This window comes from Nuphar pumila, chromosome 11 (assembly GCF_984573655.1).
Source record: "Nuphar pumila chromosome 11, dmNupPumi1.hap1.1, whole genome shotgun sequence".
NCBI classification, from domain to species: domain Eukaryota; kingdom Viridiplantae; phylum Streptophyta; class Magnoliopsida; order Nymphaeales; family Nymphaeaceae; genus Nuphar; species Nuphar pumila.
The window spans coordinates 103,839,004-103,855,232 of record NC_143259.1 but is presented as its reverse complement, the minus strand read 5'-3'; the positions used below and the strand labels follow the sequence as shown (position 1 = coordinate 103,855,232).

The 16,229-nt window shown below is 34.6% G+C and overlaps 1 protein-coding gene across 6 annotated transcripts in view; it reads left to right on the top strand.

Moving 5' to 3' along the window:
- Positions 1-1,003: 1,003 nt before the first annotated feature.
- Positions 1,004-16,229, top strand: part of LOC149822661 (uncharacterized) — a 75,494-nt gene continuing 60,268 nt past the window's right edge. For 3 of the 6 annotated variants that reach the window (XR_016425704.1, XR_016425703.1, XM_089979948.1), the window contains exons 1-4: positions 1,944-2,135; positions 2,871-3,031; positions 3,554-3,817; positions 3,951-4,048. Coding sequence is in view for 2 of the 6 variants with exons in the window: in XM_089979948.1 (XP_089836074.1) it covers positions 2,933-3,031; positions 3,554-3,817; positions 3,951-4,048 (461 nt within the window). In the remaining 4 variants the exon portion in view is untranslated. Of the gene's footprint in view, positions 1,129-1,943; positions 2,136-2,867; positions 3,032-3,553; positions 3,818-3,950; positions 4,049-16,229 lie in introns of those variants that run through there. The other 3 variants (XR_016425705.1, XR_016425706.1, XM_089979947.1) reach the window with 3 other exon arrangements.

The window sequence follows — 16,229 nt, the reverse complement described above, 5'->3', positions numbered from 1 at the left end:
ACTACTTTAATATATATATATATATATATATATATATATATATATATATATATATATATATATATATATAAGGTGATGTTTTATTACAAATGTTTAAAGGTACTAATAGCTTTGGATTTCCGTGACAACTGTTGTTATGATCCAATTGGACCTTGTTATTTTCAATAAAAGATGCGATTTTATGACTAAGAAATTATCACATATTATGGACCATTGGTTTTTGATGCCTTATAAAAACTTGCTTACATATCATAATTGGACGATTACAAGTCGATTCTCACTAAGAAAAACATGTAGATTAATTCTATAAGGTTAGTTTCATGAAGAACAAATAAGAAAATGAAATAAAAGACATTTGTACTTACCTATGTCACTTGGGTGTGGGTGTGGGTGTGAAGGTACAACACTGCAAACTTAAAAATGTGGGTACCGTGTAGGGTTATGTATATATTTTAAAAACCAAATTTATGTCTCTTTTATAAGATATGAGTACTCACAAACGATTATAGGACGTAAGAACTGGAAATATGAGAACTAGAGTATGAACAAATATTTTTATGGTTTTTTTTCCTTAAATCTGACTGCACCGATGCCATCTACATGTTTGGTTTTAAAGATATCAACTCTTGAATCATCTGATTGCAAATGGATCGGATATAATTAGATATTTGATTTGGATATGCTACATTATTTGCAGATTTGGATCCTTACTATAGGACCTGAAAGTGGATTCTAATAGGATTCAAAGATTTGGATAGGTAGTTTAAGTCGATTCTATTTCAGATCTGGATCAATATCCGATCTTGTTACTCTTTTTTTAACATGTAAGGGCCTTAATTTTTAATTGTTTTTACAGGATCCAGTATTACTATATTACCACCTCTGTTTCGGATCCAGATTCCATTTACCGTATCGGGTCAGATTCATATCCGGACCCATATTCGGATCTATGTTGCACATTTTCGGTTCAGATTTAAGTTCGAATAAGATCTGTATAGTATGCGCCCACCTGATTATTTTTTAAACTAACGAAGCAAAGGCCACCCTTCTCTCTCTCTCTCTCTCATTTGGCGATCTGTTGCTCTAGCACAGTGGATGATCAGGAGCATGTTTGTGTTGCTGATTCGGGTATCTTTCGTAAACCCTAAACCTTAAAATGCTTGCGTGTAATGACTAATGATTTCAATTATTGCAAACTTTGCATAAATGACGAATTGGGTGATCACTTATTTTGCATGTCTAAAGGTATCTTAGCCTACCTTCTTGAAAAAATTCCATCTTGATGAGCGAATACAATGCCATGGTACATTTTTTCAGTTATACAGTTTTCTTTTAGTGTGTTGGGGGATGATTTGCTGATGACCATCCATGATATCCGGTCTTTTTTTGGGCTAAATTTTGATTGAAAGAGAAATAAAACAACGGGTCAATATCATCTTAAGACATCCATTTCATTCTGTTCAGAAACAGAAGCAGAGACATTTGGTGTTACTGAATTCTGTAGCATAACTTTAGTATACTTCTCAATTTCTATTCTGTTAGCATGAATAGCTAGTCTTTGATTCTTTTTAGTAACCAAGAAAGTGTTTTAAAAGGAGAAGTATTGTCAATGCTTGTTAAATAGTTGATAGTGTTGTTAATTTCATTCTAAATGGTAGAGAAGCTGCAGTAGGGTGGCTGCTCTTAATTGTTATAGGAGTTACAACCATAGCTCATGGAAAATAGAGCAGAGGTGACCATGTTGATGGTCCTAGTGAAGATGCAAATTTCTCAAAGGATTTTTGGCTGGCATATATGGGATGTAGTTGCTCTCTGCTTGAGATCAAATTGGAATTCTACATGTGTATAACTGTTATCAAATTATGTTTTTCCATGTTAGTTCATCTTCAAGACTTCGATCAGGTTCACATGGTGAATTTACTGAATCTGACCAAATGAATCCAGATCAGATCGGATCTGATAATTGAGGAAAGCCTTTTCCTCTTTCATTTGAGAAACAGTCAACCAATAAACCGGAGGCAGAAACAATGAAAAGAAGATGACTGAAAGAGTGTTGGGCCAGTTTGATACTTCTACCAGCAGATAGTGATTCTGAAGAAAAGGGGTTTATAAGAGTTTAAGAGAAACAAAGAAAGGTGAGGACAAATAATGAATTCTTTTTCTTTTTTTGATAGATTTTTTTATGTCAGTTCCATCTAAGAAATAAGTGGTTGGTGATGGACTAAGAGTTCTAATTGACTAAAATTCTATTGAGGAGAAAGGAACAAAAGGGTTGATGGTTGTGTACACCAAGTGTTTGTATAAAGGCCTGAACAGACTCTTATGGGGGGCTTGAGTTGCGTCTCTTGAAATCCTCATATTTTTTAAGTCAAATTTCTGATTCAAGTCATGAAAATTTTGGTGGGTATGCAATTCCAAGTGTTTGTAGGAAGGCTTAAACGGACTCTTGAGTCGGTTCTCTTGAAACTATTTTGATACTTTTCAAGTCAAAATTTTGACACCCATCATGAAAATTTGGTGGGTATGCACACCAAGTGTCTGTATGAAGGCCTGAAAAAACAAAAGCAAACTGCTATGGGGGTTTGACTCAGTTCTCTTGAAAATTTTTGATGCTCTTTTGGTCAATCTGTTACCTATTATGAAGAATTTGATGGGATTGCACACCAAGAGTTTGTAATAAGGCCTGAAAAACTCTTATGGGCGTTTGAGTTGGTTCTCTTGAAACTCTTTTGATAGTTTTTGAAGTTTCTGTCACCCTTCATGAAAATTTCTACACTGGAGCATACTAATGTGGTGTGGTTTTTGTATTGTATTTTATTCCTCAGGTGCTTAGATGTTACGGATATCACAAGTTTGCTTTTTCCTAGCAGGATATTTTGATGGTCTATGAATCTGCTAGGTGCTGGACTGGCAGTTGGATCAGAAACTTAAGATGGCTCAAAGTTTTATCGAGAAGCTTTACCAAACACGTTTTAGAGACCTCCCATTCTCAGCACCTGCTGTGAGTTCAAGGACAACAGAGGCTGAACTGGTAATCTCTGTGTATAAGGATCTGTGGTCTTATTTTTCAGGCATTTTTTTACAAATCATTGTCATCATTCTCGCAATAAATTGGATTGGTTGCATTTTTATAGGTTTTTCAACAAAACAAAGGAAAATATCATGATATTCTTAAAAAATCACAAATATCCCAATAGTTTCCAAGAGGTTTCATTTTCGAATTATGAAATTTTATTATTTATAAAAATTCAAAGCCAAATAATTGGTTTTTTCACAATTTTATAGGTTTTTCAACAAAAACAGGGGAAGATATCATGATATTCTAAAAATTTCAATTTGCAAATACTGCAATACTTTCCAGGAAATTATATCTTTTGAATTATGGAATTTTATTGTTTATTTTTAAGAAATCCCCAAGATTTTCTCTAAAAACCATTTATTGTTAGACTTTCTGAGAAAACCATTGCCAATATTATTGTGATGCCGATATTGGTGACTGTCATAAATCCTATCTGGTTGCTTGTTTATGATCTCCTTTTTTTTTGTATTGTAGGTAAGCAGTGTCCTGCAAATGCTACAAGGGTTTTCAAGTGCTCTCTTTTACTGGGATGGTAGTGAGCACAGTTTTCATGTAAAGAATGGGACTCACGTCGCACATCTTTCTCTGTCAAGTTTGAATGACATCCTTAGTCAGTTTATCCATGCTGCTAACTGCTTACAACTTGTCGAAAGCTTTGTCAAGCACATTGGGCTATGTTCCCAAAGATATCCACCTACTATGAAGGCCTTTACTGATTCTGTTTTTGAACGATTAAAGGTACTTTTCTTGTTACTTTCAAACAAAAAGAAAGACTGTAAGGACCGTAGGTCTGCGTATCAGCCTTCCAGTCTTTCTGGGTATATATTTTCTGCTTTCATGCCATTGATGGAGTTAAATTTCATGTGTAAAGAATTTACGGAAGATTGCTTTAAGTGAGGAGGAGAAATCAACTAAGTTGGATCACAGGGCTAAGACAACACTTTTAGGACTGGTGGAAAATTTGAGGTGGTACGTTCAGTTCAACTGTTTGTGTTAGGTTTGGATGTCTTTAGATGCATTCGCCTAGAAATACTTCATGAAGTTTCATCTCTGTTTACTAATTTCTATATAGCAAGCTGGTTATAATTTCTCCTGTAAAATTTTCAAAACTCTAGAAAAAGCAGTAACAGGTTTTATTTTTGATGATCTCAAAGTCCTAGTCTCTTGAAAATTGTGTGGTCTTAATTTTCCATGCATGGAATTGCACATACACGTGTGCATGTGTACATGCAACAGCAGAGGCCTCAAAATACATGATCACAACAGATTAAATGTGTGTACAGGAATTACCACTATCACACTTGCTAAAATATTTTTCTTTCATTTCTTCCTTTTTTATCCTTGAAGGGAAATACAGGCTTCTTCATATTGTTGACATTTTGAAACGATTTGGGATTGTAAGATTTGCATGCAAATTAATTGGTAACCTGCTAATATTCCATTTCCATTACTTTCTGAGCAAATGCATGCAGCATTTTAAGCATCATATAGTTAGTTTCTTGAAGTTTCTCAAACATGTAATGACTAGAGGTGATAGTAAATTCTATATCAATTTAAATTTGTTAGACCTGTTAAGAATATCATGAAGTATGAGGTAGATCAATTCATTTCAGTTTCTTTGTGAATTAATAGTTAAACCTTAATGAGTTAAGTGAATGTTTATGTAAGCAAAATGTGGAAGTATATAAGGGTGAAGTTGGAAAGGTAGAAATTCACATGTATCTAAGAAAAGTAGAATATAAGTGGTCTAACTATATATAAAACATTTTCATACTATCTCCAGCATTACTTCTTAAGTTTATCCTATTGGTTCTATTCGTATGCTTCTTCTGATGTGCTAGTTCTTTGTTATTCTAGACATCCACCTTAGCGATGTGCATTGTAGTTGCATATGTTACACTATTTCTGCATGTCTTGTTTTAATTATTTAGTTGTGCTATGCATGATTATGCATGCAAACCGGTTTCCTTTGTCTTTAGTTACCTATAGGTTCTTCCCCAACTTTATTTAGTGAAAAAGTTATAGCATAAACATCATCAGGAAAATTTTGAAGGTGGGTCGGTGTTCTTTATTTTACTCAGTTGACAGCATTTCTCGTGGTTAGCCCATCTGATTTCCATCATCTCCCTCTGTTCACTGTTGCACCATCACCACCTGTCCATGGGCGTGATGTCAGTGAGACAATTTAAGGCCATGTTCTAAACTGCCTGAGTACATGTTCATCGAATATAAGTTAAAAAAGAATGGTTAGATAAGTTATCATGCCTAGACGATTGAATTTGGATCAAGGCTCTTCCCACCTCTTCACCCATAATATCCTCGACTCTCTTCTTGGCCAGCATTTAAGTATTTGACTATTGATATGCATCAGGCTAACCTTATCCAACCCTACCCTTAGTTGTCACAAGCACTAGGCGGAGCCTAGGCGGTGAACCCCTAAAAAGGCCTAGGCGGTACCCAAAAAAACAAAAACAAAAAAAAAACAGAAAAAAACATAATAAGAAACATGTATACAACATAAAATCAATCAATAATAAGCAATAGACAAATAATATGTCATTGAACACTGTAAAACAATTATATACATAACCTTAACCTGCACAAACAAATTAAGAATAAATTAACAATTGAATAACAAACCATACAACTAACAATGTGAATGAACAATACACAAAAAATAAAATCATGTATAAAAAAAAATTAACAACAACAATAGACATAATACAAACAATAGACAAATATTTTGCCCTATTATTAATTTTTGTCTTTATTTCTCACCAAACTAATGAAAATGTAGATTTTCTTCTAATTAAGAGTAATAATGCGATCTTGTTATCCAAGGAAGCAAAAATCTGACATCTGTTTATGTGGAATTCAAAAATATATTAGATTTGGTTATAGCAGAGATGTTCTTGTTTATTTTACCCCTTGTTGGGTCATCATTAAGCCATCAAGCTGGACATATGTTCATTCAGATTTGCTCCTAAAGCCTGTATATGTTTGGGAAGATGGGTGGCTTCCACCGATGGTGCTCATGAAATTGGTTTTGTTACTGAATTGACCTATATGTATTGTGGGTTGAACTGAGCTCAGTATGCATGCTAAGCATTTGGTAAAATGCTTGAAACTTGAGGGGAAACTGTTTGGTGTTTGTGAGCCCAGAAATAGAGGTGAAACTTGGAAGGTGCATCCGTAGAATGCATGTTGACAGATGGTTTGGTTTGTCATTTGCATTTTTTCTTGTTGATATGTCCGTATGCAGTAGTTTCAATTTGCATCTTACTTTGAATGAAGTATCTAACACCAGCCTTGGACATGGAATACCATGGTGAATCATCACTTCTTGATGATGCACTTTTTGGTTTTATCTTGTTTATATATCCAACAAATTATCCATTTGATAGCTACAAACTATATAATATAAATGTATATTTCACTATAACCAAATACATATGAAAGAATCACTGCAATTTTTGTACATTCTTGTTTACATTTCATATGTTCTTGAGTTATATAGGTTAAAGAGCAGACTTGTAAATAAGAAATATGCATGTGTGACATATATTTATGGATGTGTACGCATCTCTTGCCGAGTCCAATTCTTGGGTGGTTAGTGAAAGAGAGGAGATTGTCAACTTGAGAAAGCATTTCTTAGGAACCATTTTATGTGAATTACATTCTCATATGAAGAACTTTCTTATGGTTGCAAAAATGTCTGCCTTTTGAAAAGTTTAGGACATGTTGTACACGATAAGTTACGAGAAGTGCACTGAGGATGAATGTAATGCCCCAAAATTTTACCCAAATTTTCAGCAATTTTTTTTTGAAATAAGCACATTGAAAATACTTAAACTAAATTGGTAAAAATCTTGGGCAGACTATAGGTGTTAGCATCCAACTTGAACATTTATAAGAATCAATTGTTACTCAACATATAAATTAAAAATATTTATTACACTGAGTTTATCTGATTGAAAATAGGAATTATTTGAAATTAAATGGACAATGTCCCAAATCTCAAGAAAATGTAAATCCCATAGTGCCAAACGCAACATCCCGCAACTGCTCTTGCTTGAATCATTCTTGACTTGAAAAATTATAGTAAATGCAGGTCAGACTTCACAAGTCTCAGTAGGGAACATTTCCCAAGACACAAATAATGTGCCAACACACAATATCATCTAACATTTGGAATTAACATTAAGATCATTCAAGGCAAGTATAAATAAACTCAAAGCATATCGAAATTAATAGTAAAGTATGCATAAACAACTAATTAGAGTAAGGTAAAGCTGTACTAGTATATTTATGTTTCATTGATTAACCCCTTGTGGGTACCCGTAGTTTGAATACGTCGAGATATATGAGACTACTCAGGGGTTTATTATGCTTGCGTGTTTTAATACCCCGAATGACTATCTGAATCGGATTCCTAAAGGGGTAGTATAATGACCGAGAGAAAACCCCTAAAGGTCGGGCTAAACAGGATGCATCTGACCTCGGCAGAAGTCACAAGACATACCCACCTAGCACAAAGTTTGGTAATCCAAGGCCCCTAACTCTGTGGGTGGGGGACCATCAAGCCATTGCTACCTGTAGCATAAAACAATAACAGCCCAACAAAGTTTGAACCACCTACCCTCTCTAAGGTAGCCCAAGACTGGATGGGTATCCATCTTTTTAGATTTTTACATAATGTTTCATGCGAAATCTCACTTGTACCTGCCTTATTGGGCATTCAGGACTTTGACAACCCAAGTACCATGCCAGGTTACACAACATGCCTGCCTCCAGGTATGAGCAACAAACTACACAAGTGTGGTAGTCAAATCATTTATTTTTGGTACATTACAATAACCCATCCAGTAAAACTCGTGGTGCATTTAAACCAGACGAGTGCCGAAAGAAAGCCTCGATACCTTTAAACCAGTCAGACATTAATTTAGGTTATGTGTGCATGCAAATTATTAAATTTCATAGCTTGGGCGTACGTATCATATCTCGATGGTCTTTTTCAACCACATGCCCAATCTTGGGCAAACATACAAGTGCATATATTACAAGGTTGCATCAACATACATTCATGACATGTCATGCATACAAAGTTTCACAAGTGCTCGTATGGCACCAAAGGGTTATGCGAAAGTACATGCTCAGTTTTTTAGCTTTCGCATAATCAGGACCCTGCAAATTATCAAAAACATGCATTTAACAACATATGGTCTATACACTGGACATGGTCATGACATTCATTGTAACGACCCCAAACTGACCCTAAAAAATTTTGCAGATTTTTTTTAAACAATAAATAATTTTAAAACATTGCGAAAAAATATCCCAAGGACCCAGGGTACATTACAAATTTAATATACTCAACTCAACATACATCCCACACATAGAATATACCAAACCATGAATTGAAATTGAATTTAATTCAATTGAATAGTCCTTATTTAGGGTTTACATGTTTCTCTAAAACATTCAGAATCCAGGCCACCATATCATAACCCTCGCTCCCTCCTGTAACCCAGTTCCTTTATCACTGAGCCTCAATACCTGAAAAAGATTTTTAAAAACGGTGTAAGAACCGAAGTTCTCGTACGAAACCCTCTCGAAATCCAACACTAAGAAAATTAACATAAATAAAATCAAACATAAGTTTAAGAGGGCTCAACAAACATCACATATTAAGAACAAACTTGCAATATAAGCAGTTCAAATCAAACTAATAATTTCATGCTAAATTAACCATTTAGGAATGCATGAATGACTTTTTAACTTTATTTATTAGTATGACTTACTTGCATTTTCCTACTTAAATACAACCCATTTAAGTTTTCACTTGTATAAAACCCGCGAATACTCAAAACAGGCTAAATTCTTGAGGTTCAAGGCAGTTCCCAGTATCTTAACACACAATTTGTATTTTATTAACTAGGTTTTACACACGTTCTTCGACCGACGTCAGAAATCATCACCATCAATCGAAATATTAGGAATCATCACTTAATGCCTAAACAACAAGAAAATCAACATTCATTGATGCCACTTTCTCGATATACCAATAACTACAGCTGAGTCTAACACCACCACCTTCAAGCAAAGTGGCGAGAGTTTCCTACAACCATAACGGAAAACACGTACCACATATTGGGTTCTTGGGAAAAGAAGTACACAGAGCGTTTAGTATCCTCACGGTCTTTCATGACCACCATCCGAGGTTCCTACCCTTTCAGAGGGCCACCAAGGAAGAAAAATGATTATACTGTTTGGTCTCTTTTACCATTCTTAATCAATTAAGAGTTTTTACACAAAAAAAATTATGCAAATCAACATGCAATAACAAATTCGGGACTTCGCCCTATCAATTTCAATAGTATAATTGATTCAAAAGCAATACAACAAAATTTTGCAATGTATTTACAACTTATTACTTCATGAGCAACACATGTTCCTGACCTTTAAAGGCCCATCTGTGGTTCATACACAACCACACCACAAATTAATGTAATTTAAATAACCATTGTAAATTTTTGCAGTGAACAACAATCACTTATAAACGAATACAATTTAGTATTAATAGCGCACAATACATGACACAAAAGCATATTCATGGCTAGTAAACGAATGCAAACTTTATCAAGCACATCCGATTTATCACATTAGCCTAAAATCTCAAACTTTTTGTGGCCGACCAAATTCAATACTTATTAAGTTCAGATTCAATTTAAATATCCATAATTGACCAGATTTCACAGCTTCAATAGCAATAAGATTTTTAGACAACATAATACAAATTTCAGTTTTCTAAAACCAATCTTCAAATCAGATTTTTTTTAATTCATGTACATATCAAATTTAACGATTTTGACAGTCTCTTAAGCCCAATGCTTAATGCAAAAAACACAAACATATATATATATATATATGTTAAAATGTATCTCTCTTTATGTAAATATTTACATATATATATAAAGAGAGATACATATACATATATACATCATGTATATATGTATATGTATATGTATCTATCTTTATATATATATGTAAATATATATGTTTTCTTTTTTTCTTGTAAAACCCGAAAGGGTATTTTAGTCATTTCTCTTCCTTTTGCGCATATTCATAATTATGAATATGTTGTAATTCTTTTTGTATTTTTACTTTTCTTCTTTTTCTTTTTTCTTTTCCCTTTTTTGTCTTTATTTTTTGTTGACTCAAAGTCAACTTGGAGGGCTCAACACTAGCTGTTGAGCCTCTCCAACGGTTAGAATTCTAACCGTTGGAGGGGCTCCAACAGCTAGTGGAGCCCCTCCAAGGCTCCTTTTCCTCTTATAAATAGGGGAGTTCCCCCTTTGTAAAGAGCACTTCTTGGAGCTTTTATTCTCCATTCCTCTCAATAAAATTCTTTATATTTTGTATGCCTTTGTGCATTTGAGTTTCTTTATTGTACCTTTGTGTACATTTGTTCTAAGTGTTCTTGTGCATTTGTGCACATTGGTGGTGTTGTGCTTATCACACACTTTATCTCATTTTTTGAGATATCTTCACATGGTATCAAAGCTAGGCTTAATGGAAAAGAAGATCGTGCTTTTTTCTCTCTTCGTTGGAGTACCTCGTAAAGCGTGCCATTAAATTGTGGTGGTTGGAGTGAAGACTCGGCTCTTCATTCTATATTTTAGAAGCTTTCTACATCAAGAAGGGACTCATTTCACATTGTGGTACGCATTTATTTCTCTTTGTATCCTCTCTAATGGGCGAAAAGGATTCTCACTTCTCTCTTGACTTCAAATTGAATGGAACGAATTATCATGTATGGGCCGGGAATATGGAGGCCCATATAAAAGGTAAGGGTCTTTGGGGATATGTTCAAGGAACTATTTCCGAACCCGAACCAAAAATTACTACCCTTGAGAGAGGGGAGATCAAGGTTCTTGAGGGAGAAGAAAGAGAAAAGGCTTTTGAAGATTACAATAAGAAGCATGAAGAGTGAGAAATGAAAAATTACAAAATACTCTCATGGTTCTTCTCTTCGGTTGAGACCAAAATTAATGCCAACATTCTAAAGTTCAAAAAGGCATATCAAGTATGAGAATATCTTGAAAGAATGTATACTTCAAGAGATTTGTCCCATAAATACTATCTCCAAAAGAAGGCTTTAACCCTTCAACAAGGAGAAATGTCCGTTAGAGAGTATTTCGCCGAGTTATCCACTATTTGGGATGAGCTTGCCCTCCAAGAACCTAAATGGAGTGGTGAGGCTATTGAATTGAGGGCCAAACAATTAGAAGATGATCATTTCTTTAACTTTTTAAATGGGCTTAGACCCGAGTTTGAACAAACTAGATCCTCTCTCTTATCTTCCTTCTCTTCCCCTCCTTTGGAAGATGTGCTTACCAAATTAAGTGGAGAAGAAACTAGATTGGGAATGAATAAAACCAATCTAAGTGTGTTGGTCGTTCCCTCTAAAGATGAGGATGAGGGTGCTTATGCCGTCTCAAGACCGGAGAATAATGTTAAAACCTATAAACCCCCTCATTTTAACAAAAATCAAGGAGGAAGAGAAAATGGTGGGCATTATGGAAGAAGAGATTATAGTAAGATCATATGCCATTTTTGCAAAGAACCGGGTCACATTAAACCGGTATGCCCTAAATGGAAGAAGATGGTGGCTATGTCTACTACTTTCCAATCAACCAAGGAGGAAGTTCCTTCTACTTCCAATCATGCTACTTTGTCTCTCAATCAAATCATGGAAGCTCTTCAACCACTCCTCAAGAGATCCGTTTCCGGAGCCGCCATGACCACATTCTCTCCTCTCGGTAAGACTCTTTGGCTCTTAGACTCGGGTGCATCCTTTCATATGACTCCAAATGTTTTTTCACTTTCTAAATACTCAAAAAATTTGTCTCCCTCTTTTGTCTCCACCGCGGATGGGGCTTCTCTTGAAATAAAAGGAATTGGTGATTTTGAAAGACAAGTTTTTTTTATTCCAAAAGTTAGATTTATACCAAAACTAAATTTAAATTTGCTTTCCGTCTCTCAACTATCGGATCGTGGGTGTGATATCAAATTCTCATCAAATAAATGTTGGATACAGGATCGCCGGTCCGGGAAGTTGATTGGGGAAGGCTCTAGGAAGGGAGATCTTTATCTCATGGAATTTCTTCAAATTCCAAAAACCTCTTTTTGTAATGTTGCCCAACATAAGGATATAAATGTTTGGCATAAACGCCTTGGGCATCCAAATATTGTCAAGCTTTCGTATTTACATTTTGCTAAAACCTTATGTAAAGACAATTTCAATTGTAATGATTGTATTCTTGGTAAAATGAGAAGCTTTCCTTTTGGACAAAGAACTATGTTTTCAACTAAGCCTTTCGAAATTGTGCATTCGGATGTTTGGGGACCGGCACCCGTTGTGTCTAAGGGAGGTTTTTTGTATTATGTTATTTATGTGGATGATTTCTCAAGGTATAGTTGGATATACTTCCTCAAACATAAATATGAGGTTTTATCTACTTTTAAGGTTTTTCACATGTTAATACAAAATCAATTCAATAGTAAATTACAAATTCTTAGAACCGATTCCGGGGGAGAATATCTCTCAAATGATTTCAAAAGTTATATTGAAAATAATGGGATTGTTCATCAAAGGTCTTGTCCCAAAACTCCTCAAAAAAATGGGTTGGCCGAACAAAAACATAGACACATAATTGAAACTACAAGAACTTTGCTAATTTCTCAAAAAATTCCAAAAAGATTTTGGGCCGAAGCAGCTCTTGCATCGGTTTATCTCATCAACCGACTTCCATCCAAAAACTTGAATCAAATATCTCCATATGAAATCTTGTATAAAAAAGAACCCGATTACAATAGGTTAAGAATTTTTGGTTGTAAATGTTTTGTTCTCACCGATAAGAATGATAAATTATCTCCCAAAGCTATTCCTTGTGCGTTTTTAGGATATTCGGAAACCCAAAAAGGTTTTAGGTGTTATGATATTAAGAACGATAAACTATATGTTTCAAGAAATGTAACCTTTTTAGAAAACATAAGTGGTTTTGAAGAACACAAAACTCATGAAGATAATGCCGATTATTCTTTTTTGTTTGAACTATTATCTAGAAATGAAGATTTTTTTAGCGATGATGAATTAAATGAGAATGAGGATATAAGTGAAAGTATTCCTCAAACCATTCATGATGAAGAAGAAATGATAAATGAACCAATTACCTATACACATAGAGATAAAAACACTTTTAGAAGTGCAATAGAGAAATATAGTGACCTTAGTGAATCTTCCAACAACTCTCAAAGAACTGAAAGATCTAGGAAAAATCCTTCTAGATTTATATCCTATGAGTCTTTTTCCCCAAAGCATAGGGCATGCCTTAGTGCCATTCACTCATATTAAGAACCTAGAAATTTTAAAGAAGCTAAGGAAATAATAGAATGGAGGGATGCCATGGACAATGAACTTAGAGCCCTCAACAAAGCCAAAACGTGGGTTTTTCAATGTCTTCCAGAAGGAAAGAAAACAATAGGATGTAGATGGGTTTTTAAAGTCAAAACCAAGAGTGATGGCACTCTCAAAAGATATAAAGCTCGTCTTGTCGCAAAAGGATATAGTCAAGAATACGGCATCAATTACGAAGAAACCTTTGCCCCTGTTGCACGAATGATTACTGTAAGGTGTTTGATCACCATTGCATCTATTAAAAAATGGAATATTTACCAAATGGATGTTAAAAATGCATTTCTAAATGGGGACCTTAATGAAGAAGTCTACATGGATGCTCCTCCTGGTATGAACGTACCAAAGGGGAAAGTCCTTTGTTTGCAAAAAGCGCTTTATGGTTTAAAACAAGCCCCTAAGGCTTGGTATGATCGATTTAATGATGTGATGGTTCAAAATGGTTTTTCCTCATGTTACACTGACACTGCTCTGTTCGTCAAAAAGTCTGATGCAGGAATTGTGATTTTACTATTGTATGTTGATGATATGTTGATAACAGGTAGTGACATAAAGGGCATCAGAAACATTAAAACCACTTTAAAAGAAAGGTTTGAAATGTCAGACCTGGGGTATCTGACTTACTTTCTTGGTATCGAAGTAGCCTACTCTCATAGAGGCTATTTTTTGTCTCAAACTAAACTTGCTTGTGAGATTCTTGACAGATCAGGTATTACTGATGATAAAATCTGTGAGACCCCTGAAATTGTGGGATCAAAAATGAAGATCGATGATGGGAAACCTTTGGAGGATCCTACCCCCTACCGGCAACTTGTGGGATCTCTAATGTATCTTAGCATCACAAGGCCGGACATCTCTCATGCCGTGCATACTGCAAGCCAATTTCAGCATGCTCCTACATCCGTTCATATGAGTGCCGTTCTCCGAGTTGTCAGATAAATAAAGGGAACTTTAAACAAGGGAGTTTTCCTTTCCTCATCTTCTGAGTTAAATTTAATTGCATATACTGACTCTGATTGGGGAGGTGACCCAAATAATCGTCACTCCACTACAGGCTTTTGCATTTTTTTAGGTGAATCCCTGATCTCATGGAGATGTAAGAAACAACAGAAGGTGTCTCTTTCATCCACCGAAGCAGAATATCGAGCCATGACGTCTACAACTATGGAGATTGTCTGGATTCATCAGTTGCTGCAAGACATGGGGATTCCAATTCAAGAACCCACAAAGTTGTGTTGTGATAATAAGAGTGCAATCTATATTGCTAAGAATCACACGTTTCATGAGCGGACAAAGCATATTGAGATGAACTGCCATTATGTTCGAGAGGCATATCTACAAAAAGTCATCGATCTTCCTTATGTAACTTCAGAATATCAGTTGGCAGATTTCTTCACCAAGGCGCTTTGCTCTCCAAGATTCAACTTTCTCCTTAGCAAACTTTCGATCATTGTGCCCTAAGTTTGAGGGAGGGTGTTAAAATGTATCTCTCTTTATGTAAATATTTACATATATATATAAAGAGAGATACATATACATATATACATCATGTATATATGTATATGTATCTATCTTTATATATATATATATATATGTAAATATATATGTTTCCTTTTTTTCTTGTAAAACCCGCAAGGGTATTTTAGTCATTTCTCTTCCTTTTGCGCATATTCATAATTATGAATATGTTGTAATTCTTTTTGTATTTTTACTTTTCTTCTTTTTCTTTTTTCTTTTTTCTTTTTTGTCTTTATTTTTTGTTGACTCAAAGTCAACTTGGAGGGCTCAACACTAGCTGTTGAGCCACTCCAACGGTTAGAATTCTAACCGTTGGAGGTGCTCCAACAGCTAGTGGAGCCCCTCCAAGGCTCCTTTTCCTCTTATAAATAGGGGAGTTCCCCCTTTGTAAAGAGCACTTCTTGGAGCTTTTATTCTCCATTCCTCTCAATAAAATTCTTTATATTTTGTATGCCTTTGTGCATTTGAGTTTCTTTATTGTACCTTTGTGTACATTTGTTCTAAGTGTTCTTGTACATTTGTGCACATTGGTGGTGGTGTGCTTATCGCACACTTTATCTCATTTTTTGAGATATCTTCACAATATATATATATATATATATATATATATATATATATATATATATATATATATATATATATATATATATATATATATATATATATATATAACCAATCAAGTTAAGAAAAAAACCAAATGACACAAAGAAAATCAGATTTATACTTTTAGCCAAACTGGGACAGAACTACCAAAGTTCAACATATATATATATATATATATATATATATATATATATATATATATATATATATATATATATATATATATATATCAAAGTCTGATCAGCTGGCAGGCATGATTCAACATCTGCCCTACTCGCATATGCGAGTTCTAATATCCGAAATCTGTCCCCGTTCAATACTTAAAACAGCCCAGAAAAACTGGGTTCTTGACGGATTTTGTTTCAGTCAAGATTTTAGTTCAGAAATGTACCGATTCTCCTTTTCCTTGAATCTGGAAAATAAAGTTTTCAAAACAGTCATGCCAGTTCAATCATAATATAGTTATCGAATTTAACTGTGAATTGACACCACTCTTCTTATAAACCCAAGCATCGATCTTAAACTGTTTAGATCCTTGGTTTTATTCTTTTA